Source organism: Martes martes (assembly GCF_963455335.1).
Source record: "Martes martes genome assembly, chromosome: 6".
In the NCBI taxonomy this organism is placed as follows: Eukaryota; Metazoa; Chordata; class Mammalia; order Carnivora; family Mustelidae; genus Martes; species Martes martes.
In genome coordinates this window covers 20,364,247-20,390,484 of record NC_137893.1, presented here as the reverse complement: position 1 = coordinate 20,390,484, position 26,238 = coordinate 20,364,247, and the positions used below count along the sequence as shown (strand labels likewise).

Here is a 26,238-nt window from a genome sequence, read left to right as displayed (position 1 = left end):
CCTTCTCCTGTGTTCTGGTTCGGCAAGGGAACATGAGTACTGCGGTCTGGAAGGCTCTGCAAGCCTCAGCCTCTGCATGAGGCAGGCAGGCAGGGGCCAGGCTAGGATGTGGGTGGGGAGTGGAGGAGAGCAGGTGCAGAGTAGTCAGCCCACCATCACTCCCAGGAGTATGGCAGGAGAAGGTACTCAAGCAGCAGTAGGAAAGAACTGACCGGCCAGCTCTTTATCTGGGGACCATTTAACAGTCCAGCAGATGTGTGAAGTGACATCTGGTTGACTTTCTTTTTCAGCCCGTTCTAGGCCAAGGCCTCTTTCAAATATCCAAGTTGCTTTTACCGAATCTTTGAAGGCTCATTAAAAAAAATGTTAACTGACCAATTATGGTGGTTTTAAAACCCTGAAACAGAAGGAAACTCAGCTTTTGATAGAAAATTATTAAACATGATACCAGAAATTACTGTGGCTATGTGAACTGAGCCAAAATTTAGGCCATAAGTTTAGGATTATTTATATCCAGTTGCTTTTTAATCACACCTGGCTCATGGCCCCCTCCTCACTGTCTTTGTTGGTGGGGAGCCGTGTGTCTCCTTCCTAGATAGCCCTGTTCCTCAGCCTTTCTTAGCCATCGCCTCTGAAAACAGGCAAAACTATGACAACACCAATTATCTCCTCCAACATCCTGAGCTCAACATTCCATTTCATAAAAATTTAATCAGCTCTTAGGAGAGAACTATTCTTTGTTGAAGGGGAAAGGTCTTTTTAGCTATAATTATTCTAAACATTAATGTGGCAGTGACAACAGATTTTTAAGTAGTCCCACTAGGGCCTATGTCAGGAGAAAGCATGGATACAAAGGCCTTTTACAAGATATATTTTTGGAATAGCTAGTAACAGACTGGAAAGAGCTAGCAAATTGAATTCTATCCATCTGCGGATTGAAAGTGCACTATCTAAAGATAGACAGCACTTCACATATTCGGACCCCTTCTATCATAATTTATAACAATCTGGGAAAAGTGACATTTCCCCCGACCCAGTTCAGTTGATGGAGCACATTTCCAGGAAATCCAAATAGATAAGAGTTTATATTCAAAAGTAGGATATTTTTCAAGTAACCGATTTTGATAGGTTTCTCAATACAATTGCAGTCAATCAATCGTTCAATGAGGAAATAAAGAACATCTCATAGGCAGGGGGAAAGTTCCCTCAAATGTGTTTTCTTTTCTTTCTTATTCTTCCAATAGCTTACAAATTCTCTTTCTCTCTCTACATACAAATATGTACCTTCAGGTACATATTTTTCTTTAGATTTTGCACCCCCTAGTTGTCAGAACATGATGAAAATCTACTCTTTGGCATTTTTAGAAGTACACATGTGTATTCATTTGGTAACTCTGCCTCTGGCAGCCACTCAGGAAGTATTTGTTGAGTGAGTGCATCAATTTCTCCTCCAAAGATGCTCGCAGGTAGGATACCCCCCGCATTTAGACCTTGCCGATCGATCTCCCATGTGCAGTGATGTGATATGCTACCATCTCTTCCTTACAGCAGCCGTAATTCCCTATAGCCACAGGCCTTCGGAGACAACTTGGAGGAGCAGAAAGCATGAGAACATCTGGCTTCCAGTTCTGGTTCTACCACCCAGGCTATTTAACGTGAGGTCTCAGTTTCCCTTTCTGAAAAAGGCACAGTATTATCTCCTAGAGTAGTTGTGAAGAGTAGCTACTATTGTGCATTTAGAGTCCAGTGGAAGGGCATGCAAGGGGTTCAACAGCGAGTAGTTTCCTCCTTTCTTTTTAGCTATGTCTGTGTCACGATGGTCTGTTTTAACTGGGGGCCCCGCTGGGGGCCGTCACTCTTTCTCTATGGCACGCAGCTCAGCAACGACACCTGAAGTTACCGGTTCACTATCTTTCCTCCCCGGAAGACTTAACCCTCCAAGAACAGAAACTGTATTCGTCTGATTTGTCACTGTATTCTCAGCACCTTGCGCCGCAGGTGCTTGACATAGATGCACTGAACGTAGGCTGGTATACAGAATCACAGGACTTAAGGGCTGGTGAGGATCTCACTGATTCCCTTGTCTCGCCCCTCCTTTTAAGTGTGGGAGAACTGAGACCTGGAGAAGTAAGGGACTTATCAGAAGTTGTGTGCCTAGAGCGTGTCAATGCAACCCACGGTGCTCCTTCCACTAAACCACACTTCTCGATGATGATGAAGAAAATGATGTTGAGAATTGCAGGGGTATTATGGAAGCTCGCATCTCTTCTGGGGCTACAGACAGGCCCACACTGTCCTCCTCTGCCTTTCACGGGTCGATCTTGGGATAAAAATAGACTCTGCTCATGCTTATCCGATTTGTCAAGAATCTCACTGAAGTTATCCCACTAGTAGCAGCTTCTTGTTTTGCAGGTGATTGGTGACATCATCAAAATGTCTGAATACCACTCCCCGGGCAGGGTGGGTGAAGGGGTAGGTGTGGGGAGAAGTGGGAGTAGGTGATGGGAGAAGATGCTTTTAAGCCTTTTTCAGGTTTGCTTTGCTGGTGGCGCTCAATCGGGATAGGAAACATTGCCTGTCAGCCCTTTGTAATGACCTGATTTGGCATATGGCAATTATTATTAATTTAAATGTAGTAATTTGTAGCTGGTGTTTCAATTTTTAACAGTTTCTATGTAGTGCAGATAGAAATGGACTGTGAAGCAAATAGTGTAGATGATAACCCTTGTTAGAAGCAGATTGTACGACATCCAGCTGTGTCCTTGACACTCCTTTGTTCCATTTGAGGTAAGTGACAATGGGCCTTGGGAAAGGATGCCCCTTTGTGTAATATACATCAGTAATGTGTGCAGGTGTTTCCCCTTATGAATCAGAAGCAGATGTCTGGTTAGGAAGAATGTATGGCAGCTTGACATGTCTGGCCCCAACCAACAGGAAGACTATGACCCATAAATTGTTCTAATAAAATACCATCACTGTAATTTTGACGGAGCCACGAAACTGACACCTTTGTCCTTCAGCACTGAAGGAGGCTAAATCCCACAGAGGGCTTGGGACAGTCTCAAAATTTAGCAATGCTTGTTAAAACTACACACTGTCACTGATATATTTTATAAAACAAATTTTATGAGACAATGGACAATGAAACTCTCCCTCCAAGTGTTCTTATTTGTAAATCTGTAGAACATGAGAGGTAGAATTTGTGAAACAAACATTTTACATTTCTGCTACGTATCAAGCACCTAAAAAGCTCAGAAGAATGAATCTTCAGGGCCAGATCAAATTCTGTTCAGAGACTCTGATGACAGGGCCATTTTCAAACAGTTCATAAATAAACAAATATATCAAACACCAAGTACTTATAGAAAGCATGGGAAAGGAATATTTAGAAAATACTGAACATTTAGTTCCATAATGTGGGGAGTTAATTTAAAAGGAAACAAAACAAAACAAAATGAAAAACTTTTCCAATAAATGGTAAATCTATACTAACAAAACTTTAATTTTAAGATCATGAACTTTCCATAAACCACTTTAATTCTTTCTAGAACACGAATGATATTCAAAATTGGCATAAAATTTCCACTCTTTTCATGTTATTTGGGATTGTTTCTTGTTATTTGGGGATTTGTTCCCAACTTCCCATCCCTAAACATTTTATTTTGTAATTTGGTAAAATACTGCCCAATTTAAAACTTTACTTCATTCATTTATATTTATAAATGGCACAAATAGTCTGCACTTTTTTTTTCAGTAAAAGTTTTGAGGATAGTTTCAGAATCACTTTACAATCTGATATTTTTTGTAGCATTTAAAATTTGGCCCCAAATAACAACGATAATCCTAATAGCTACTCTGTTCCAGCACAGTTATAAAAGTGAAGGTAAAGTATACAAAGTAACATGAGAAGAAAATGACTGCAAAGGAGCAGACAATGACTCAAATGCTACAAATCTATTGTGTGTGCAGCCACGCTCATGACAACAAAATAATACACACTTATGAAAGGAAATAGAGGGGGGAGGCTGAGCGTGTTTGATTTAAAGTAATTCTGTTATCTATCATTTGAGGGGGAAAAATTGTGCTGATTTTAAAACAATACTTTAGTTACAGATGTTTCCAGACCCCTTCCCTGATCCAAGGAAACAAAATACCATTCAGCAACAAGCCCAGATTTAGAGATGGGGCTTGTTCCAATATAAACATTTCTTTGCTAGACCTTCTCTATGAAACCGCATAGTCAATTTTTCCATATACAGTGGGAAAGACAAAGCTTTTAGCTTAAAAGGCATTCTCACCCGCAGCGCAGAGCTCCTGGAATGAAGAGCCCGGGGACGTCGTGGTTCACTATTGATGTCAAGTTGAATGTCGATTTGGCCGTCCGGATTATAGACTGAATTATGTCAGAACGTACACATGCCACAAACGAAAATCTCAGCACTGTTTTGGCTTTCAGCATTTGGTATGGTCATTTATTCATTCTGTCTTGTTTCACGTAACACTGTTCACCTGGGGCCCAGTTTCGGGTGTGGCACAGAGCATGCATTTGAGTTAAGTGATGGATGCCTAAACTTTTTTTTTTTTAAAGCCCTTCATACTGAAGGCACTTGACTGGGCAATTTGGGGAATCAGAAAATGAATCACAGACACTGCTGGCCTCCACGGGCTTAATGGGGGCATATGCATCTTAGCATAAGGTAGGAAGAATGTACTGAGAATCATAATGTAAGAGGAGAGGTACAGAGAGATGCTGAGAGCGTGAAGGAGAGATTACTTTTAACATGGGAGTGGGGGAATGTACATCAAGAGTGGTTCTTCAGAGGTGGAGACTATTACGTAGAAGTGGGCTTTGTTTTGTTTTGAAGGAGGAGGAAAGCTAAAGCTGAAATCCTGGAAAAGCATTTGGCATTTTTTAGTCATTCCCCATAAGATGCAGAGGCTCAACCTTTTGTGCCTTCCCTTGTTTTATTGCTCAAAGCAGACCGATTCCATTCCTGGTAATCTACCTCAGTAAAGGCACCAGATGGACCTTCTATTTTTCTACTTTCTGGGACCTTCTTTGGAAAGATTAGTTTCATATCACGATTAAACTAAAGTGACATCTTCGGCAACCTTCTTGCTTACACTATACTCCCACAGAGACACTTCTCTCTCTCTCCAAACATTGTAGATAATATTGGAGGCATCCCCTAAACTCTGAAGTAAGTGTTAAGTATGACTAAAAGCCTCAATAATTCTTAGTGCTCACCAGAACTCCAAGACTGACTCTCATGTGGCTTTGAACTTAGGAAGTTTGGAATTGACAATAATTTCCTAGTTATAATTTATGCATAGGGAGAATGCCATTCAACTATAAAAAGAGTATTTTTATTTTATCCTTTTTCATTCTGCTATCTAGTGAAATTTCCCCACAGTGAGATGAGCAGAAGAATGGTGGTAGAAACACCTGATTTTCTGGCCCTCTGAGTAGCTGTAAGGTTGATTTAATTTACTTAGAACCCATCAAGAATTAAAGCAAGAACCTGGTGAACTTCTTTTTCAATACTCTGTTGTCAATAGCCTGGTCTCTGAGCGGCTGAAGTAGAGCAGAAAACTATTCTCATTTAAGGCCTCAACTACTATTTCAGTTTTTTTTTTTTTTTTCCTTTTTGAAGTCTGTGAATTTCTTAGATGATTTGAACTATGCTTGAAGGAAATCTATGCTGACTCATGAACTTGAGGAGAAAGCAAATCTTCTAGTCGAATATGAGCTTATGTTAGCAGATTAAAAAGAAGGAGAGAGATTATAATCAAAGGAAAATCAAAACACAGTTTAGATCATCTGAGATGAAGATATAATGTCCTAAAACTAAAAAAAGAGTCCCAGACTTGTTAGCTTTCAGAATAATTAAAATGGAAGAGCAGACGAAAAGATGTGCTACAGAAAAAAAACCCCAAACCACTAAATGGCTATTTTCACTGAACATTTTGATATATTACAGGTCCAAAAACACAGGTCACAGGAAAAATGTGCTTCATCTGCCAAAATCATCACGAATACTCTTTGAGAGTAACAAGAATCCACCCTTCAATAAAACCAAGAGATTTTTAACACCCTACAAAGAACATTATACTTCCCCCATAAAGATTACTACTCTAACCCTACAAAGATATTTGTGTCACCTTAAATACAGTATCACTCTCATCATACTGAGGATCCTCCTCAGACCAGGGGGGAAGACGTGGGATGACGGCACCCGCCATTTGGAAAACGGACCATGGAGTGGGCAGCAGTTATGAACTGTCCTGCCTCCTGTACACATTTCTATTTTGCTGACCACAGGTGCTGCCCCAACCCCTGAAACACTCGTTATTAGAGTCAGGGCCCATCAGAGCAGATGCCACACATAGGACAGTCCCTGGATTTCACCAACTGCAGTTCTGCTGGACATTGGCAGACTTTATTTGAAAAATGGGGTATTAATGAAGTGGGGAGGCTGAAACTCTGAACTGTTCCAAAGCGGGTTGGGAAGGTCCCAGGGGGTGTGACTGCCAGTGGAGAGCACTTCGGTGCTCTCCCACATTTCATTTTCCTTGTTAATTTCTCATGTTACTATTGTTGTATTTCATGGCAGGGGAATTTCTTAAAGTCATGTGGAAACCTGAAGGATGATCGTGTTGCAGGGGGAATGGCAGACACGATGTGGTCTGGGAATTTTTAAAATTAGCTCTTCAATTGTTTTGAAACAAAAGGGTCATTGTTCATTTTTGAAATAGATCTTTTTTTTTTTATTTCTTTCTTCTTTTTAAGATCCAGGACTTGCTGTTTATTTTTTATGACCATTAGAAAACGCTAGCCAGAAATTCTGAAATCTTGCACTTGAAAGACTTCTTTCTAAGCACAGGTGAGAATAGGGCCAAGAGCCCTATGGGGCCAATGCAAAAATCTCTGAAATGAAAGAAAAGGTATGAATGATATGGTTATAAATTAAATTCAAAATTGGGATAAGTATCATGATCAAAAGCCTAAGAGAACTTCTAATATTATAGTACTTAAATTACTCAGGACTAAGGCATATGTGGTGGCATAAGACATAATAAAGTAAACACAGATATGCTTTTGTCTGATCCAGCAACTTTCATGTCCTAACTCACGGGTCACCAGGTGTTTCTCATCCCTCGTCTTGGTTCTGGTGATGGCATCCACACTTTGGTGCAGGACAAGAGGACTGTTCCAAGGGTCAGAAAACTTGGTTCTGGCCCCAGGTCTAGAAACTTGCTGTGGGACCTTGGGGAAGTGACTAAACTTTTGGCTCTGGTTTCCTTCTCTTTCAATGACATTAGTGGTTTAATGATTCCTAGGCTCTTCCATCTCCACAGTCTATAACTGTATAAAATTTCCTTTGGTCTCAGTAAGGTTAATTGCTATGAGGCTTTGGAAAAATCATTTGACATCTCCATGTTTCTGTAAATTAGATCAGTAATGCCTGGCCTGCCTGGTTTGTAACATGGCTGCAAGGAATGAAGGTGGAAATATGTAGGAATAAGCCTTATAAACCATGGAAGCTTTGTAAGTATTAAGATTATTTTTCATTTGAGTTAGTAGTCATTGGAAATCCCAATATATGGCAGTTGTAAATAACATCTGTCCTCTATCAATAGCCTTTTTTTAAGCTTATTTATTTTTCTTTGTAATCTCTACACACGATGTGAGGCTTGAACTCATGACCCCAAGATCAAGAGTCTCACATTCCTCTGACTGAGCCAGCCAGGTGCCCCTAATGTCAATAACTTTTTATTTTTATTTATTTTTTAAGCTTATTTATTTATTAGAGAGAGAGAGAGAGAGAGGAAGAGAGCAAACACAAGCAGGGGGAATGGCAGGAAGGGAAGAAGCAGTCTCTCCGCTCAGCAAGGAACCTGATGGGGGGCTCGATCCCAGGACCCCAGGATCATGACCTGAGCCGAAGGCAGTGGCCTAACCAACTGAGTCACCCAGGCAACCCTATCAATAGCTTTTTAAAAGCCAAACTCTTCAAGCTATGGGATGAGAGATACAGAGAGCTTTCCTAACTCATTGGAAGATCAATTCTCCCCCCACGTTCCCCACGTTCTGCATATACGTCCTAAACAAAACAGGCGGAAGTTTGCCTTCAGGACACTGTGAAATTCTTAAGGTATCACTATTTTTAATTCAGTGAGAAAGTGAAGATAAAGTACAGTTTTTAATATTTATTTTTCTCCCTTTTCATAAACATCACATTCATATGGAGGCATTTTGACCTTTGGAGACAAAGGACCACTGATGGGTCCAATAGTGCGTGAAGGGAGGGAAGAGTGAGACTAAGTAAGAAGCATCTTTTTTAGCTCCGAGTGTAGGTTAGAAACTGTAGTTTGGAAGAAGGTGATGTTTATGGCAATGGAATAATTGGATTAAAAAAAAAAAAAGCAGCCGAGCAAACATCTGACCATTCCTGTGAGGATCAAAAGATACCAGTTTGCTGGTCTCCTCACTACCACCGTATCCTCTTTCCAAAACTCCTTTGTTTGTTGTCCTCAGCACCCCCAGGTAATAACCGAGACAACAGAGGAATTTCCTTATTTCCTAAGAAGGGGCCAAAAATATCTTCAGACAAGGAACAGGAAGCATAAAAATAACCCTCAGAGGAGTATCAATTGTTTGGAGATTTTGAGCTCCTGATCGTTGGGCATGCTGTTTCGGAGGAGCCAGCAGGTCAGGGGCTCGGCACACGCAGCAGGCTGGCCGGCCCCGAGGCAGGTGTGTGCACCATCGGGCAGCCGCGTAGGAGACATGGATGGGAACAAGGTTTGGGGTAACATTTTGGAGAACTGTCATGCTTTGGAATATCAGTGTGGGAGCCTTCAGCCAAATGATTCTCAAACGTGTTAGAGTAGCGGTCTCCTTTTTGTTCCCTGTGAAATATCATGTGGAATTCACCTATAAAACAGATAAAAAAAGAAGATGCTCCAGCCCAAGGAAGAAAAGCCCCAACTGCCCTCACCCCCAATTATACCCAGGGCGTTTTGGTAAAGCCTCAGCTTGGAAGTCACTGATGTAGTAGGTCTTGCGTTAAAACATCTCCACAGAGGTTTTCTTCCCTTGATGTAATGCATCTCTACAAACATGAGCAGCACCTCTGACTTCTCTCTCACTCTTGCTCTCCAAACATACAACAAACAAACATTCATCTTGGTAGAATCTCTGCAATGACCCCAGCATCTGTTCTGTCCTTTTCGGACTACAGTCGCCCTTCAAATCCAGGCCCTTCTCGCTCTCTCCTGGGTAATTACCAATGCATGACAAAGGCGACTCTGACTCCAGACTCTCGGCTGCCTCCTGTCCAATGTATCCAATAGCCTGTTTCCAGATTAATGTCGATCTAGAAGCACAACTCTCATGGATTTTCTTTTCTACTCTTCAGTCTTCAATGGCTCCCTGTTGTGTAGTCCTACTAGCTGAGACTCTATGTCTTTCTAGAAGAAACCCACGTCTTTTGTCTTGACTCATCCTGTCCCCTCACCTTGAATTTCCCTCGGCTTTAAGATTTAACTCAAAGGCCAGCTCTCCCATGATGTCACCTGTGAGCTTCCCACCAGCAATGATTCTTTCTTCTATACCCTCGAAGAGTTTTTGTAACATATCAGTTTTGCTGTATTACACTACTGGTGTACTTGTTTTATCTCTTCGACTGTGTTTTATTTGTCTTGGTAACATACATGGTACTCACTGAAGTAGCGGGAACTTTTTTAAAAATAAGAGAGTCAAGATTTTGAGGCTGATCAATCAAAGGTCCTTGGACACCTAAGGCATACAGGATGGCAATATAGAGCCTGACACACTATTTCCATATTTCAAAATATCTACTTAACATTAATTGTGACACACTCATAAGACATGTACAACTAACACGAAATGGGAAATTTTTGTTTGTGTTTATGCTTTGGGCTGAATGTAATACTGATTATCTTATTTTATCAGAAGCTCTCTTTTGAAGTTATTAATTAATTTGTCCCATTAAAAATGAGTTATTGCTTAACATACTTCACTTGGTAGATGTTGTGGACTCAATTATGTCTCCTGCAAAGTCCTATGTTGATGCTCTAATGCCCAATGTGACTCTGTGTAGAGATAGGGCCCATGGGGAGGTAATAAAGGTTAACTAAGGTCTTATGGGTAAGGCCTGACAGACGCGTGCATTTATGCAAGAGGAAGACAGCCTAGAGAGCTCTCTCCCTCTCTACACAACCACAGCATAAAGGGCAGGTGAGGCGCCAGAGAGAAGGTGGCCATTTGTGAACTAGGAAGAGAGGATTCACCATAAACTAACCCTGACGGCTGCTTGATCTTGGACTTCTGGCCTCCAGAGCTGTGAGAAAATAAGTTTCTATTATGTGAGCCTTCCAGTCCGTGGTATTCTGTTATGGCAGCTCTAGAAAACTAATACAACGGGCAACCTATTTAAAAACATGAGGCCAGAGGAACAGGAGAAAAGAGTAGACATTCTTGAGTATGAAAATCTGGGGGGACACTAATGTTTACCTTCCCTTCTCCCAGGATAACAATGCATTTCCCGTGACTACTGGTACAGCTCTTCTCCCAGTCCAGGAGGGCAGAGACCACCAGGGTCTGTTCCAGATGGACCTGTCCGTAGCTTGATGGTGTTCTCAGCACTTGGCTCTTACACCTTTTGTGCTGAGTGAATAACTCCCTTTTTTCAGACGTGTTGTTTTCTAGGAAAGGAGTTAATAGCCTATGTTTCTTTTAGGTCTGATTTGAATCCTTTCTGTTGCTAAACTCCTTTTTAATATTGCCATTTATAATGAAAATTTTTAAAAGGTAAACTGTTTCTGAACCTTCACTTGGTTTTCTATGACTGACATAGATCTTCTAATCATTTCCTCCAAGGTCCTGCTTTTACTACACTCCGGTTTCTTGCCTTATCCTTCTACCAAGTTCTTCTCAGTTGTAGATCCGCAAGGTAAACTCAGGATCCCACTGAAATGATCAATGCTTCGCATAGCTGGTGAAACATGAAAACATACATATTCAGAAATTATGTCAATTTTTATTTCTATTATGTCCAAAGAAGAACCTCTCATTGTTGCTGAAGTGATGATGTCAGTTTACTTTCTAACTAAAAAAAAAAAAAAAAAAAAAAAAAATCCAAAATATACACGTACCAGTAATTTAAATATTCTTTATAGACTTGACAATTACTAAGATCTCTCTGGCATTCCTGGATGATGCTGGGACCCTTCTTAATTGAGTTGCTGTTGGTACTCTGAGATTTAGAAACACTGATGTCAGAAGATCGGTATAGGATAAAGATGATGAACTTGGAGTCAGATTCTAAGCTGTGATCCGGAACAAGTTACTCAACCTCTATGTGACACAGTTTCCTGGTGTGTCAAATGGTACTAATGGCAGTGTCTTTTTCCTTACGTTATGAGGAATAAATGAACTAATAGTACACATAAAATGCCTCAAACAAGGCCTAGGACACAGTAAGTGCTAACCAAATGCTTAAGAGTTAAAGCTAAAAGGATCTTTGAAATCAGTCAGCTAGCTGTCCTGAAGGGGTTCATGGCTTTTATAAAACATCCCCCCTCGGGGCTGAGGCTGCATTGAGGAGATCAGGATTCTGCCAGGAGGAGGCAGATGCCTCGTTTGATACAAGAGAGACACAGAGCCCGACTCAAGAGCCCTTCCCTGCCGATCTCAGTCCCTGCAGGAAAGGATCCGCTGGCGCATTAGCCTTGACAATTTTCATGTTGTGGAACTAGCTCTTCCATGTCTCTGAACAGCATCTTTCTAGCCTAGGACAAGGACCACACTTCTCACTCCCTGAAGACACATCATCCTGAATTAGAAAGCTTCCCTTATTAGCAAGGGAAACATTACAATTCCACAATTTCCTGAAGAGTCTGAGCAACACCCTATTTTGAAACAGATGACACAACAAGTAAATTCTTCCCTGCCTCCCCTCCCTTTCCCTCAAGGATAAAGAGTCTCCAGGGTCCTGTTTCTAGGCTAAGGGTGTCGGGAAGTAGGGGGAAGTAGGCAACCTTCCCTATCAGTTCATAAAAACCCCTTCCTGAGCACCTAATGGTGTGTGGGCCACGGTTTCAGCTTCTCAGCATTCCCAGAAACAGCCCTGGGCTTTGAACTTGTTTTTTATTCTATAGGGCAGCGTTTCAGGGCAGGGGCTACCTGTGTGGGCCTGTGAGCCCTCTTCCTAGCCTCCCGCAGTCCTGATCTGGGTTTCTATTTTAGGCCTCCCCATGAAAAAAGCTTCCCTTTTCTGGATTCTCAATTTCCTCTAAGTTCATTAAAATTCAAGCCCAGCTGCCTTTGAGAGGCTCCACATCTCCTGCCTTCATGTGCATAGGAACAACCTGGGGGTCTGGTGAAAATGTGGGTTCTGATTCTGGGGCGCAACTGAGAGTCGGCAGCTCCAAGGCCAGGCTCAGCGGCGTTGATGCCGCCTTCCTTGGGCCGCACTTTGGGTTACAGCGATCTGGATGCCTGTTCCCCCCCAGACCCCTGTTCTCCGAAGCCAGCCACCATGAGGGCGTTTACCCACTACGGTCCCTCACGGCCTGGTGATTCTGACTTTCAGAAAAGTCCATGAAAATATTTGCTTCCAAAGGTCACGTTCTGCCCGGCCTAGAGCAGGTTATCAAGTCAGGCTTCCTTTTTACCTGACGGTGAAGCCTCGGCCGACAGCTGTACTGTGCACCAGCGACCCAGTGATTTCAGCTGATGTTTACAACGAATCAAGAGTCCATCGCCAACTTTCCTTTCCTTTGGCACCAAGTGAAAATAACATTCTCCTCTCTGGACTTAGTCACGTGTCCCTTAACTGTTACGAGATGCGAGTTCATGGGCCTCCCCTCCCCCCTTCTCCACGTCCCTCGTTTCTTCCAATGTCATCCTTCCTGTGTCTCTGTGTCGAGTTTCAGTTTAGGGTTATCCTGAAGGGTCTGGATGGGGCCGGTGGCAGCACGCAGGAACCTAGGTGTGGGGGACCCCTGGCATTCATCGGACCTCAGTGTGTCACCTTGGACAGTCTCATGACTGACTGTGGCTGGGCTGGTGCTCTGTCCTGCGGCCACCCTTAGACCCACACATGGAGTTGTTAGGAAGCAGGGGAAAGACCCATCAAAGCCTCCCTACCCCCACCCCCAGATCAGGATCCTACGTTTCCCTCAGGCTCTAGGCTCCTCAGACTTGGGGTTCTAACTAGGACAGCCATTGTGACTCTGAGTGATTCTGTTCCTTAAGCCAGCTTCCTCTCGACTAGCGTAAATTCTGACCTATTTATGAGATAATTCTAGAATTTTGTTGTTAGAAATAACCTGGTTTTTGTTTGCTTATTTTGATTTACTTTTTTTAAACTGTAGACATTGAGGACCCAGGAGGTGAAGGGACTTGTCCCGGTTCCTCTGACTGGCAAAGGTGAGGTGATCTGGTTGCTGGTGGCACAGCCAAGAAGCAGAATAGTTGGTTCCAGACTTACATTCCAGGACTTATCCCACTACACTGAATTCCATGAGACTCTCCTACAGACCATTTCTCTTATAAATAGAAACCATAAACAGTAAAGTGAATAATAGTATATTCGAAGCAAACAATTTTTCTCTTAAAGATATGTATATCTTTAAGCTATATATAGATATATATGATATATATGTGACATATATATGACATATATATGTGACACACACACACACACATATATATATATACACACACACACATATATATATATATATCTCAAGTCTATTGAAAGAATTTCAGAGAGTATAAGGCTGGAAGTCAGAGACAGAGTTCCTGCCACTGCTGCTAATGAATGAGCTTTTGATCCTCAACTGCCTCCCACCCGAGACTCAGTTTCCTTATCTACAAAATGAGAAGGTTGAATCTCTAAACTCTCTTTCTAGCTCTAACGTTCTACGATCTCTTTGATTTTTACAGTTTGCACCGCAAGGTATAATAGAGTTATCCATCCAATAATAAACACCCACTGGCTCTGCATTCACACAGGCCTCCTTTATGCTGAATTCTGGGTTGCAATAGGGGCTTCCGGGCTTGTCTCTTATAGATGGAATTGCAGGGTGTCTCCTGGCGTTGATCATGACAGACAACAGTTCCAAGGGAACAATACAGAATGAGGCAGTTATTCATGCACCGCAAACACTGGCTCATCTCCAGGCATTCAGATTCTGTTCAGTCTCCAAATAACATGCGTTTGGCACCTCACCTGTGCCCGGGAATTGACAGAATCACAGATGACAGAATCACTCTGCCGCTCCCAGGACTCATGGCATATCAGCAGGAAGAGAGGTTACATTTAGGGCACTCTTAGCTTGTCAAATCATATCATTGTTCCTTAAGGGGGAAACACACCCTGTGTGGCCTTGAAGCTTGAAAGGCATCGTGGAATGACTACTGTGGAAGAAGAGTCCAGCCACAGTTTTAAGCCTGGGATCCCGAATGTGTGCTCTGGCTCTTGCTGTCATTCTAGAGGGTTTCATAGCCCTAGTGTCCCACGGTCTGAGGCTCATCAGGCATTTCTCTTGCCTTCTGCCGGAGTCTCTAGTACACATTCCTTTGGGCCGGCATTTGGCTTTACAGAGCTGTGTGTAGTGCAGAAGGACACGTTGCAATTCACTATGTAAACAGACAACATTACTGCATGTACCGGCCACCTCTGAGGCCAGTTTTAGTGAAGACATCTCTGATCTCTAGACTCCCTAATTTCCTTTAAAGTAATCATGCCACTTCAACTAATGGAGGGCATGATTTCAAAATAAACACACATGCACAAAGCCTACACTGCACGCAAGGGTCCTTTTAGCTGGAGTATATGATGTGGATTACTGGTCCGGTCTGCGAGAGATCTGTGCTCATGCAGCTGTTGGTGGTATGAGATCTCTCCAGCGCATCAGTTCTCATGGAGCCATAAATGTAGGTACTCCACTCCACTTAGATAAACACTGGATCTTTAGCTTCTTCCAAAACACAACACACAAACTAAGAAAGTCCTGGAAGTGAAGAGAGGGTCAAATTGCATATTACTCAAAATATGTCTGACCACTCCTCTCTCATCTTTTTGGAAAACAATTTGTTTCCTTATGTATTTTTTTTTTTTCTTTATGCAGGGGATTTGGGCTTGAATATGGACATTTTCCCACTACCATTCAACCTCGGAATGCTGTTTTCCCCAAGTTTCTCATGATAAAAAGACTCAGATTCAGAGCTGAGCTGCTGGCAGCTGAATTTCATTAAGACTTTGATGGGAAACTTAAGTTGGAATTACAAACATCTGTGGCTAAGCTTCCCCTTAGTAAACCATTTCCCAGAATTTAACTTTACCACATTAGGAGCAAAAAAGAAAACAGTTGAAAAAAGAGTGCCTCTCTTCGGCAAATGCTGGAGTAGATATTTAAATATACTTCTCTGTGGTCACTACATCTCAATGAACCAGCAGATTTACCGGTTCCAGAAAACAAATAAGTCATTGTTTGGAAATGCCAAATTTTGGAACTCAATAATGTACCGGTAGTCTGATTTTAATGGTTTCTAATCAATCAAATGCCTCAAAATTATGTCTGGTCATCATTATATTTATATGGTTACTTGGAGCAAGGAAAAACCCAAAAGGAGAGAAGTGTTTTTAGCATTACGTATTTCAAAAAACTATGACAAATCAGATTTGAGAATTTAATGGTGAAAGAAAAAAAAAAAGACCTTGTCATATCAATGATGGGGTTTTTGTTTAGCTTGGGGAGGGGTTAGAAAAACTCATTCATTTCTTCTTTACTGCTCAGATCATCCTATCACTGATGAAAGGCTATGTTAATTTTATTTAAATTATTGATTTAATTTTTTTTCTTAAAAAAATTTTTTTTATTATGCTATGTTAGTCACCATTTGAAAGGGTATGTTTACAGAATCGTTAGGGGTACAAAAATTACAAAAGTTAAACTACAGTCTCCTTCTTCTCCAGTGTTGGATAATCAGCATGTTTGTAAGGAAAAGTTAGAAGTAATCAAATTTAGATAAAGAAGCAAAAATTTAGATAAAAATAAACTGATAAAACAAATCTTAACTTGCAGATAGATAAAAATAGTGGAAGAAAAGAAGTGAGGACAGAGGTGCAGAAGAGACAGGGAACTGAAGGCAGACTTTGGGAGACAGCTTACACATTTTACTTTAACAGTCTTGCAAGGCAAATACATTTCTGTTCATTCGACAATCAAACAAACCGAGCCTCTGAAGTATGGACTAATTTGTTCAAAGTCAAACAGCTAGAGGTAGTGGAGTTGAATTCATAGCACATCTTTCTGGCTAGACGCCCACATTGTACCTTTGATGAAAGGTGAATTTCAACTGTTGTTAAGCAGAGACTGCAAATAAACAGCCCTTGGGCTCAATGGGACCATCAGATGTACATCCCACAAGGTATTTAAAAAAAAAAAAAAATTGAGTCAGCAATTTTACCTAAGAATCCGGATTGTGTTTTCTCTTGGGGGAAAAAACAACAACAACAAAATAACAGGAGACCTGGCAACACAGAGGTGGCTGTCTTTCTGGATGAGACAACCCTTCTCCTGTTCCTTTGGCCTTAGTCAATCCCAGGGTGTGTTCCTTTCACTGCCCAATAATGTTTTTCTTGGCCTCTATAAGAATCCAAGTTTTAGTTTTTTTCCTGAACCATATGATCAGCATTTCCACTTCTGGGTATATACCCCAAAAAACAGAAAGCAGAAACCCAAAACAAGTATGTGTACACCAATGGACAGAGCAACACTATTCACAGAAGCTGAAAGCTAGAAGCAACCCAAATGTCCCTCAACAGATAAATGGGTGAGCAAAGTGTGATCTGTACATACGGTAGAGTATTCTTCAGCTCTAAAAAGTAATGAAATTCAGAACACACACTACAACACGGATGAACCTTAAAGACATGATGGTAAGTGAAATTAGCCAGGCACAAAAGAGCAAATATTGTAGGTTCCACCTACACAAAGTATCTATTATTGTAATATTCATAGAAACAGAGAGTGCCACGATGGTTGCCAGGGTCTGGGGAAGAGGGTATGGAGAGTTATTGTTTAATGGGTACTGAGTTTCAGTTTAGGAAGATAAAAAAGTTTTGGAGATGTATGGTGGTAATAATGATTGCATAATAGTGTGAAAGTACCTAATGCCGCTTAAAAATGGTTACAATGAAAAATTTTATGTTATAGATATTTTACCACAAAAAAAAAAAAACCACAACAAAAAACTTTTGGTTAAATCCGAGAACTCTGGAACTACGGCAAATGGAATTTATGTTCCAGCTATTTTATAAAAATTCTGTAAGATAGGCCATATATTCCTGTAGGTGGTGCTGTTCTGAATTCTCTCCCTATTAATCTAAATCAGGAGCTTCTAATGTAGATGAGCATCACGTAGAGGAAACACACTAGAATATACTTATAAAAGGAAAATGGGATACAAGAAAACTCTAGAGTTAAAAAAAAGTCTAGAAGGGAGAGTCAGGGATACGCTGGAAAAAGAGAATGGAATTTGGAAACCTTGGACAAGGTACTTAACCATCTCCAAACCTTAATTTGGTCATCTATAAAATGGGTATAAATTTCACTAATGAGTATTACAAAAGATAATACATATAGTTTTATGGGACATTGTAGAAATCAGGAACTTTTTTTGATTATTACATTTTTGAGTATTATACTATTGAGTATTACAAAAGATAATACATGCAGTTTTATGGGACATTGTAGAAATCAGGAACATTTTTTTGTCTTTCCTATATGAGTAGTTTAAAAAGTAGCTATCAGACTGCTCCAGAAAAGGAAGTTATCTCAGTTCTTTGGTAATCCTAAAATTTTATGCAACATACACTACTCATCTAGCAAGCATTGCACAAATAGTCTTTGAATGGCATTTTATATATCTTTATTTTAAGAAATTCCCAAAATGTTTACTGAAATTATGCCTACAGATAGTTCTAGTTACCTAATCACTTTTTTCCTAGATACTCTTGTACAGAAGAATTACTTTTATAAACTCCTTACTAGCTGTGGCACTTACCAGGTAGCGTACCTGGGCAAATGCTCTGTGCCTCAGTTTCCATGTTTGCAAAATAAAACAGTAACTATACAAGTCCCATTGAGTTGTTAGCAGGTTTTAAAACAACATAACTCATGGAGAAGGCTTAGACTGGTGTATGGCACTTGGGAAATACTCAATGAGCGTGTGCCACAAGCCATGCTATTATTATTACTACTGCCACTACTATATTTAGTCCTTCTAAAATAATGTTTCCCAGGAACCTTCTTTGGTATTTGGTGAGTAGGCGACTATGTCCTACTGATCTGACTCAAGAGTAATCTTTTTCCCCATTACCCCCATGGCCTTCCGCTTCTAGCCAGTCTTTCAGATTATTAACTCCTTCTGCTTTATAGACTGGCTGTGTACATATTTTTCGTTCTATGATTGCTTCCTCCCTGATGGTAGGGAGATGACTCTGCCTTCTTTCTGCCCTTCCTGGTGCCTACTTTTTGCTCTGTGCGGGGTAAGGCTCCAAACCTGCTTGTTGGATGATGTTGAGTGAGGGATTAATGACTGCATGTGGGGGTTCACATTGCCTAAATGCACCGTTGAACCCCAGTATAGAATGATGGCCCAGACTAGTAACTTAATGTGATTCAATGGGGCCATTTTTCTTTACTTTTCTTTCTTTCTTTCTTTTTTTTTTTTTTAAGATTTTATTTATTTATTTGACAGAGAGAGAGATCACAAGTAGGCAGAGAGGCAGGCAGAGAGGGAGGGGGAAGCAGTCTTCCCACCGAGCAGAGAGCCCGATGTGGGGCTCGATCCCAGGACCCTGAGATCATGACCTGAGCCAAAGGCAGAGGCTTAACCCACTGAGCCACCCAGGTGCCCAGTGGGGCCATTTTTCAATGTAAGAGCCCAAGATAAGGAAAAGGAATGAAGATAGTCAAAGAGATCTAAGCTGCCTTTTAATAAACATACAGCAATCCTTTCGTGGCAAGGCACTCATTATATTGGAGCACAGGAAAATGTACCAGCAATAAAAATAGTCTAGAAGACAAGTTACTTAGAATGAGTCTAGTTCACAGTGCTTTTTAAACGACAGCAAGTAAGTGTGTCCAGGGCAGGGTACCTTTGCATATGTGGTGCATGAGGCATTGGTTTTCTTCAGGTGCAGCTAACAACAACAGCAAAGCCCAGTCAGGTTACCAGGAGGTAAATTCCCGTCTTCCTCTCTGAGAGAAGTTGGCTCAATGTTGTCATTTATTTGCCTTAATTTCTCAATTATCTCCCAAAGGCAGTAACAACACTTGACCCCCCCGCCCCCACTCTGCCCCTCCAGCGGAGCCCCCCCCCAACTCTGCTGAGTCTCTGTGTGGGACTTCTTCCCAGCCACACAGTGGCAACCTCTAACCTCGTGTTCTTGACCTTATATAATGGCTGCTTCTTTTTGACAGACAAGACTGTCCTTCCTGCCAAGGACTTTCTGACACCCTCTCCTTGGGGACTATTCCTGTCTCCATCCCTGTACCCCCTCCAGTTCTTTTGCATATCCCTATTGGTTAAGAGGACTTTTGCCTAGTTTTACTTGCTAGAGTGGGTATGATGAAATCAAAACTTTCTTTTCTTAAATGTAAAATATTAGAATAGTGAATATGTTTTTTTGAAAGTACCCAGTTTCCCCTTTGCCCACCCCCCACCTACTGAGAATCATCGTTTTTGCCATAAACTCAGCAATAATGGACTCAGGAAATTGTTTATAAAAAATCAGAAGGTGGGAAAATCCTGCCCATCAGCACAAAGTTACTGGTGGGTGCTACTCTCTTCATACTCTTTGCATCCTGGGGGATGTTTGGGCTTGAGAAGGAAAGGAGGGACCTTCTTTCTTGGTTGGCCAGTGTTCCTCATTCTTTTACTCAGTGTGCATTTGAAGTCTTTGATTCCCTGACTCACAGTGGGCACCACAGTGTGCGGGAAACCGGGGTCTGTGTTCAGAGCTGAGTAACCAGGGGTGGGGAAGGCACAAACCTTGCTGTTGAGGAGCTTGGGAGAGCCTTTGGAGGGCCGTCAGCCAAGCACCTCCCACTGCCCCATGCTTGCCTTAGTATTTTTCTTCCTTCACTTTGAAGGAAAATTGAAGAATAACCATTCATATAAATCCAAGTCAAATAACATGAATGTATTTTTAGAATGTCCCTCCATCCACATCTCGAACCTCCCAAGAATATTGTGTCATATGTGTCCATGGACCCGTTCTCTCTTTGTCTATAGATGTAAATACAGTCTCCTGAACCAATTCAGTAGACTGGCTCTACTAAGTTATTACATTCCAGAACGTATGTGGTTTATGGTCTCCTTATTGGCTATAAAGAGCATGGGAAATCTAAATGCTGGGGCACTGGCATCGCCACGGGACCGCAGGCTAACTGGAGGTATTATGTGAAACTATGCAGTGGGAACATAATTACTCCAATCCCACCCTTTCTACTTCATATAGTTTGACCCTTCTGGAATGACTAATAGCTTCTTTCTGTTTTCCTAAACCAAAAGCCTCAACTGGCATTCTGCACCTATTAGACTCTGACCATATTACAAATTTAACCCCCTATAGGACATTCTTTCTGGTTGGAAAGATATAGACAAGCAGAGACAAAGTAATATTAAGTAAAATAGTGCCATAAAAATAATGTTCTGAGAAATATTCCCAAATAAGGGTTTCTTTTAATCATCTGCATAGTTTATAATTAATAGTAACACTCAGAACGTATAAAGCATTTATGCTATACCAAGTACTGTGTTAAGCATTCTTTCTGTATATATTTTAGCTAATTTCTACAGTAACCGTGGGAAGTGTGAAGTAGGCATGAATACTTTCTCTAAGACTCAGCTTCGTTCTCTGTTATTTGGGCATCTGTACTTTGCCTCAGCTAAGGAGCAGGTAATTTGGAACTTGAACTTGGGACCATCAGAGTGCAAAGCCTGCCACCCAAAACACTCTGCTGTGTGGCCTTCCTATCATTTCACTGAGCATATAAGTACATAAGAAATCACTCAGGGTCTCCACAATAATTTCAGGTTCCCTGAAAGTCAAATAATTATTTTCTTACTTTTTGTGGTTTGAGTGTTGCAAAAAGTTACATGTGTCCATCTCTTTAAAATTAGCAGGTAAAAATACAGAATGCCTAGGTAAGTTTGAATTTCAGATAAGTAATAAATAACTTTTTTACTGTAAATATATCCTGCGCAATATTTGAGACATATACAAAAAATCTATTTGTCGCTATCCGAAATTCAAATTTAATTGGATGTCTTGTATTTTATCTTAATAAAAGGGCAAACCTACTCTCAGGCATCTCATTCTGAGACTCTCCATGCTCAAAGGAACAGGTGGAAATAATGCTTCCCTGGGGGTGGGGGTGGGGGTGGTGGTTAATTCCCAGCCTGTGGAGAAGCACTGCCATCCGAATGGTGTCTCTCCTGGCCTGGCTTCTCCCCACTCCTGGGAGTACAAAGCTGAGCAGAAGCCCGTCCCCCTGTTTCACATAGAGGTTACTTTTTGCACCGCAGTGGGAGGTTGGCAAGCTCTGGCCCTACCTCCTCTCCCTCTTTTTGGGGGGTATGGGTGTGGCTTACTCCTGGGGAAGGACCATCTTCATGCACCTTATTTTGGTAATAATAATTAAGAATTACCGTTCTACTAACCATTAGTAGGATTAATAGCAATAATCTAGACTTCAGTTCTTGTTAGAAATCGTGTCAATCCACATGACTGCTTTGGTTCTATCGTTGCTAGAACCATAGCTATAGTGTGTGCGTATGTGTATGCGTGTGTGATGTTAGGTCCACTGCTCCTTCCTTTCCCATGAACTTAGGTGACTTCATTTTCCTCCTACTTAGCATCTCCCACGCACTGGACATGCTCTTGTCCATTCTGGCTCAGGGGACTCTTAAATCACTTAGCCTGGATTCATTCTCCTTTACCCAATTTCTACATTTTGGTTGTGCTTTCAACATAAAAGCTATTACAAGGTATTCGAACAGCAGCTCTTTGCATAACCATATCATCAATAGCATATCCTGATCATTTTAACTTTTGGGATGGGGCTTGATTTCCATCACAACTTCTTGCTTCTGGAATATAATGGCTCCCGTCTATTTCAAGTATTAGCTCTGCAGCTTCCCAACAGATTCTGTAGTATCCCAACACCCTCAGCCGCTCGCTCACTCTTCCCCTGTGGCAGAGAACCTTCTGTTTGATTTATGCCAAAAGGATTGGTCCGCAGTATTGTTTCTATTGTCCCAACATCACAGAGGAGCAGGAAGCCAGGGACAGAGCACAGGCGTGAGGAGCTGCGGCTTGACAAACATGACTGTCTTGGCACATACGAGTGGCAGAAAGTCACAGAAGTGTCACTGCAGCCTCAGGTGAGAGTCTAAGCAGCCCCACTCCGAGGACACAGGACACACGCACTTCTGCTAGTTTCAACAGTGACATGTTCCCAAGCCTCCGCTCGCCATGCACGACGTCCAAATCCAACTCAACCAAGTAAAACTCTTCAAGTTTCGGAACCGACCTGGCGCAGGTGAAGCTCTCAAGGCGGATGGGGGAGGGAAAGAGGAGGGGAGGGACAGGGACGGGAGAGTGGCGCCCGCAGCCCGCGGGGCGCAGGTGCCGCGGCAGGGTGACAAGGGCAGGGACACTGTTACCTTGGCCGCAGGCGGCAGGCTTCCGGGAGCCACGCGGGGCTCGCTGGTCTCGGGCGGGTCTTGTCTGCCGACCGCTGAGCTCCCTTCAATGTCAAAAGGAAAAGCGTTGTGGTTCCCGGCCGCGGCGGCGGCGCAGGCAGCGCCCCAGAGGAGCCACAGCGGCAGGACTGAGCGCCGGGCTGAGCTCACGGCCATCTCTCCGCTGACATCCAGCGGGACTCTGCCTGGGACTCGGCGGCTGCTTGTCCTCGTCGGTCCCCCCCGCACCTCGGGGCGGCGGTGCCGCGCTTGCCCTACCTTCCCCGCCTCCGCCGGCTCCAGATGCGGGAAGTCAAGGCGGCCCGGGGAGCAACTTTGTCAAAAACCGAGAGGGAGCGAGGGAGCCGGAGTCCCTCTCCCCCACTGCCCCCTCCTCTTTCCTTCTTCCCCTCCGTCTGCCTCTCTCACTTTCCCTCTCGCTTCCTCTCTCCCCAGAGGCTCCGGCTGAAGGGCGTATGGATGGACGAAGCTTCAGGCTGAGCATCAAAAGGCAGACGGGGTTGGAGCGAGCCCCGCCGGCCACCTCCTGTCCCGGGCGGGTGGGGACTGAGGGCTGCGCGGTCCTGCCCTCCTCCTCGCATCCATTCGCACCACTCCCTTTTTACCTTCCACTTCTAGGCCCTCCCACTCCAACTGGCATTTCACACCCCGAGCTCTGGGCCTTTCCTGGGCCTGCCCTCCCCCTGCTCTCCCAGTCTGGAGCCTCTCCAAGGGACCCCGGGAATATTCAGCTTTTGTGATTGCTTCCTCACATCTCTTATTTCTTTAGCTTTAGTCAGGGTGCCCCATGTCTTATCTGTATTTATCTAGATCTCTTACGTGGCCCCCTAGTTTACAAGGAAGTGAGTGGGAAAGGGATTCCAGGGGCTGGAGCCAGAAGGAGGCAATCTCACTGGGATGGCAGAGGGGGGAGGGCACCCACTTTCTTGAGCAAGGTCTTTCATTTTCTAAAGATGGAATGCTTCACTCTTCGAGCTGTCTTCATTGAGACGCGCTGGCCACCGTCTTCCTCCTGACAGTCCTCACCCAGGGGGTTCGGGAGGAGAGTATCTTTTACTGCAGCGCTGGAAAATGACTTCATTACGCAAATGCATGAACTTTTATTTACAAAGAACATCTTGTTTTCATCCTAAAGAGGTGCTTTGTGAGGGCTGCGGAACAAGGCTTGCAGTGTATGAGCCTGTCAAATGTACTGCCCACAGCCCCGGCCTCTTCCTCTAGGCCTGTAATCTCATGCCTACTACATCTGTGTGAGTCATGCAACCTTTCTTAGACTTTGGGCGAAGTTGGCTACAGTTGTGCTGGGGGTGCCCCTGTGGCTGGGTCAGTGGTCGTTGCGGCTGATAGGTACCTTGGCTTACTTTAGCTTTGTAATGGAGCTTAAAACCTTCTCAGAAGACCCAAACATGGCTTACAAAGGATTAGATGAAGCAACCATGAAATGATACCCAAGTAAGTCTCTAGATGTTTGAAATTATCCGTAATCATGCAATAAAGCATCTTCATAAAACCTAATCATTAGCTCTGTTTTATAGGACAGAAGTACTTTATCTAAGAAAAAAACTCACTCATTTATTTTGTACCAAATATATGTCAGATACTTTATATATGTTATTTTGCAGACTCACAGCATTCCTGGAAAAGAGGACTATTATTTCCTTTAAAAAAAAAAAAAAGGAGGGGGAGGTTCTAAGAGACTAAGACATTTGCCCAACTTTACACAGCTGATAGAAAGCTAAGCTAAGGTTTGTACGGGGACATCACAGATAACAAAACTGTCTTTTATGTCTATACCACACTAAACTCATAAAATAAAGGACACAAATTCTCCCTTGAAAAAATTTTAAGTAATAATAAAATAATAATAATAGCAGTAATATCACATTCTGACTTCAGAGAAAGACCTCTTCAGTATACAGAAATTGTCCACATTTGTTTTCTGAAGGATTATGTCCTGTTCTTCACTAACTGTCAATCAATCACACACTTTGTATTTGACTTGGGTCTCTTCTCTTTACGCACAACGCCATGTTCAGGTTCTGGGAAAGGTCTGAATGGGAGGGGTGAGAGTGTATTTGTCCAAGACCCATGAACTTTTGATTACTGATTAAATATGTACTTCCAATTTTTCCTCCTCATCTTCTTTTTGTCGATACTATTATTTTTGAGGCTAAAAGCATAATACACAAGAGCATGGATTTTGTATGAAACAAAATAAGGTTTAAATCATGGGTCTGTTTACAGCTCTGGGAGTTTGGCACACACATAGTCTCTCTGGATGTTAGTTTCCTCATCTGTAAAGCAAAAGGAGTCAGTGATACCTCTTTCACGGAATTATTATGAATAGTAAATGAAATAATGTTGATAAAGTATTAACACAGACTGGCGTATAGTCAGTGCTCAATATAGACTATTTATACTGTATTTCAAAGTCTTAAAAAAGAACAGAATAACTATTTTTAAAGAGGAAAAATAACCACGTTTATTTATCCTGTGGCTCGGGTAACCTCGCATTTGCTGAGAATAGCCATTCACATTTCTGGCTGCTATGTAGGCCTTCCCCGTATTAAACACGTATGTGGCGGTCATGCATGATGGAGTGATAGGACAGGGCAGGCAAGACGAGAGCATGGCTGACTGTTGCACAGAAAGTTAGGAGGGAGTAGAACAGAGGGAATCATCTCCTCACTAAAGGGCCACCTACAGACCATCAAAATCCGGAGTGTGGGAGGATTTTACTCCTGCTACAATGACAGACTGACAACAGACTGAGTGCCCTCAGTGTGGCTGCTTTCTTATCATGACCCTTCCTTGCACTCGTCTCCGAGACTGGAGCTGGGCATTGGCCAAATACTTTCAGGTTCATTATCTCCCTTGGGATCCCCGCCTGCCCCGTGATCAAAGGAGTGCTGCTCCGTAATCCCTGATGCTCAGAAGAGAGCGCATTGGGAGGCGAACAGGTTAAATGGCAAGGACATAAAGCCAGTTCATGAGCAAGATGAGGGCCCCACACCTTCCCACTTCCCGACCAATGCTTTCTCAACTACACCCAACTATTTTTAGTGCTGGCAGCAGCAGATCTGGTGGCTTGGAGGCTTTATCAAAAGAACGTTCTGGAATTCCCTTCTGAGTCCCCCAGTGGGTGCACTTATCAGCAGATGAGTATCAGGGCTGCCCCCTCCCTTCAGCACTTGTTGGGCCTGTCCACAGCATCCGAGGATCCAGCAAGGGTGTTGTTAATGCATCCCATATGCCCTTCTGTAAATAGAAAGTCACGTCAGATGCTATTTCAGATTTTTAGGCGCTAATCTTGGACATAATTAGACAGGATTGTTGTGGGACTGTGTACTAGTGACAATTTTGTGATGAGGTTGGTCAGAGAAGCAAGGGCGAGCTATCACCTGCCATGAGGTCTCTGACAG

The 26,238-nt window shown here is 42.6% G+C and overlaps 1 protein-coding gene across 2 annotated transcripts in view; it reads right to left on the bottom strand.

The window, feature by feature from the left end:
- LAMA4 (laminin subunit alpha 4) overlaps window positions 1-23,393 on the bottom strand; it is a 148,025-nt gene extending 124,632 nt beyond the window's left edge. For both annotated transcript variants that reach the window (XM_080805146.1, XM_080805147.1), the window contains exon 1: window positions 22,778-23,393. In XM_080805146.1, the coding sequence (XP_080661272.1) occupies window positions 22,778-22,972 (195 nt within the window). In that variant the 5' untranslated portion in view covers window positions 22,973-23,393. The remainder of the gene's footprint in view (window positions 1-22,777) is intronic.
- Window positions 23,394-26,238: the final 2,845 nt, after the last annotated feature.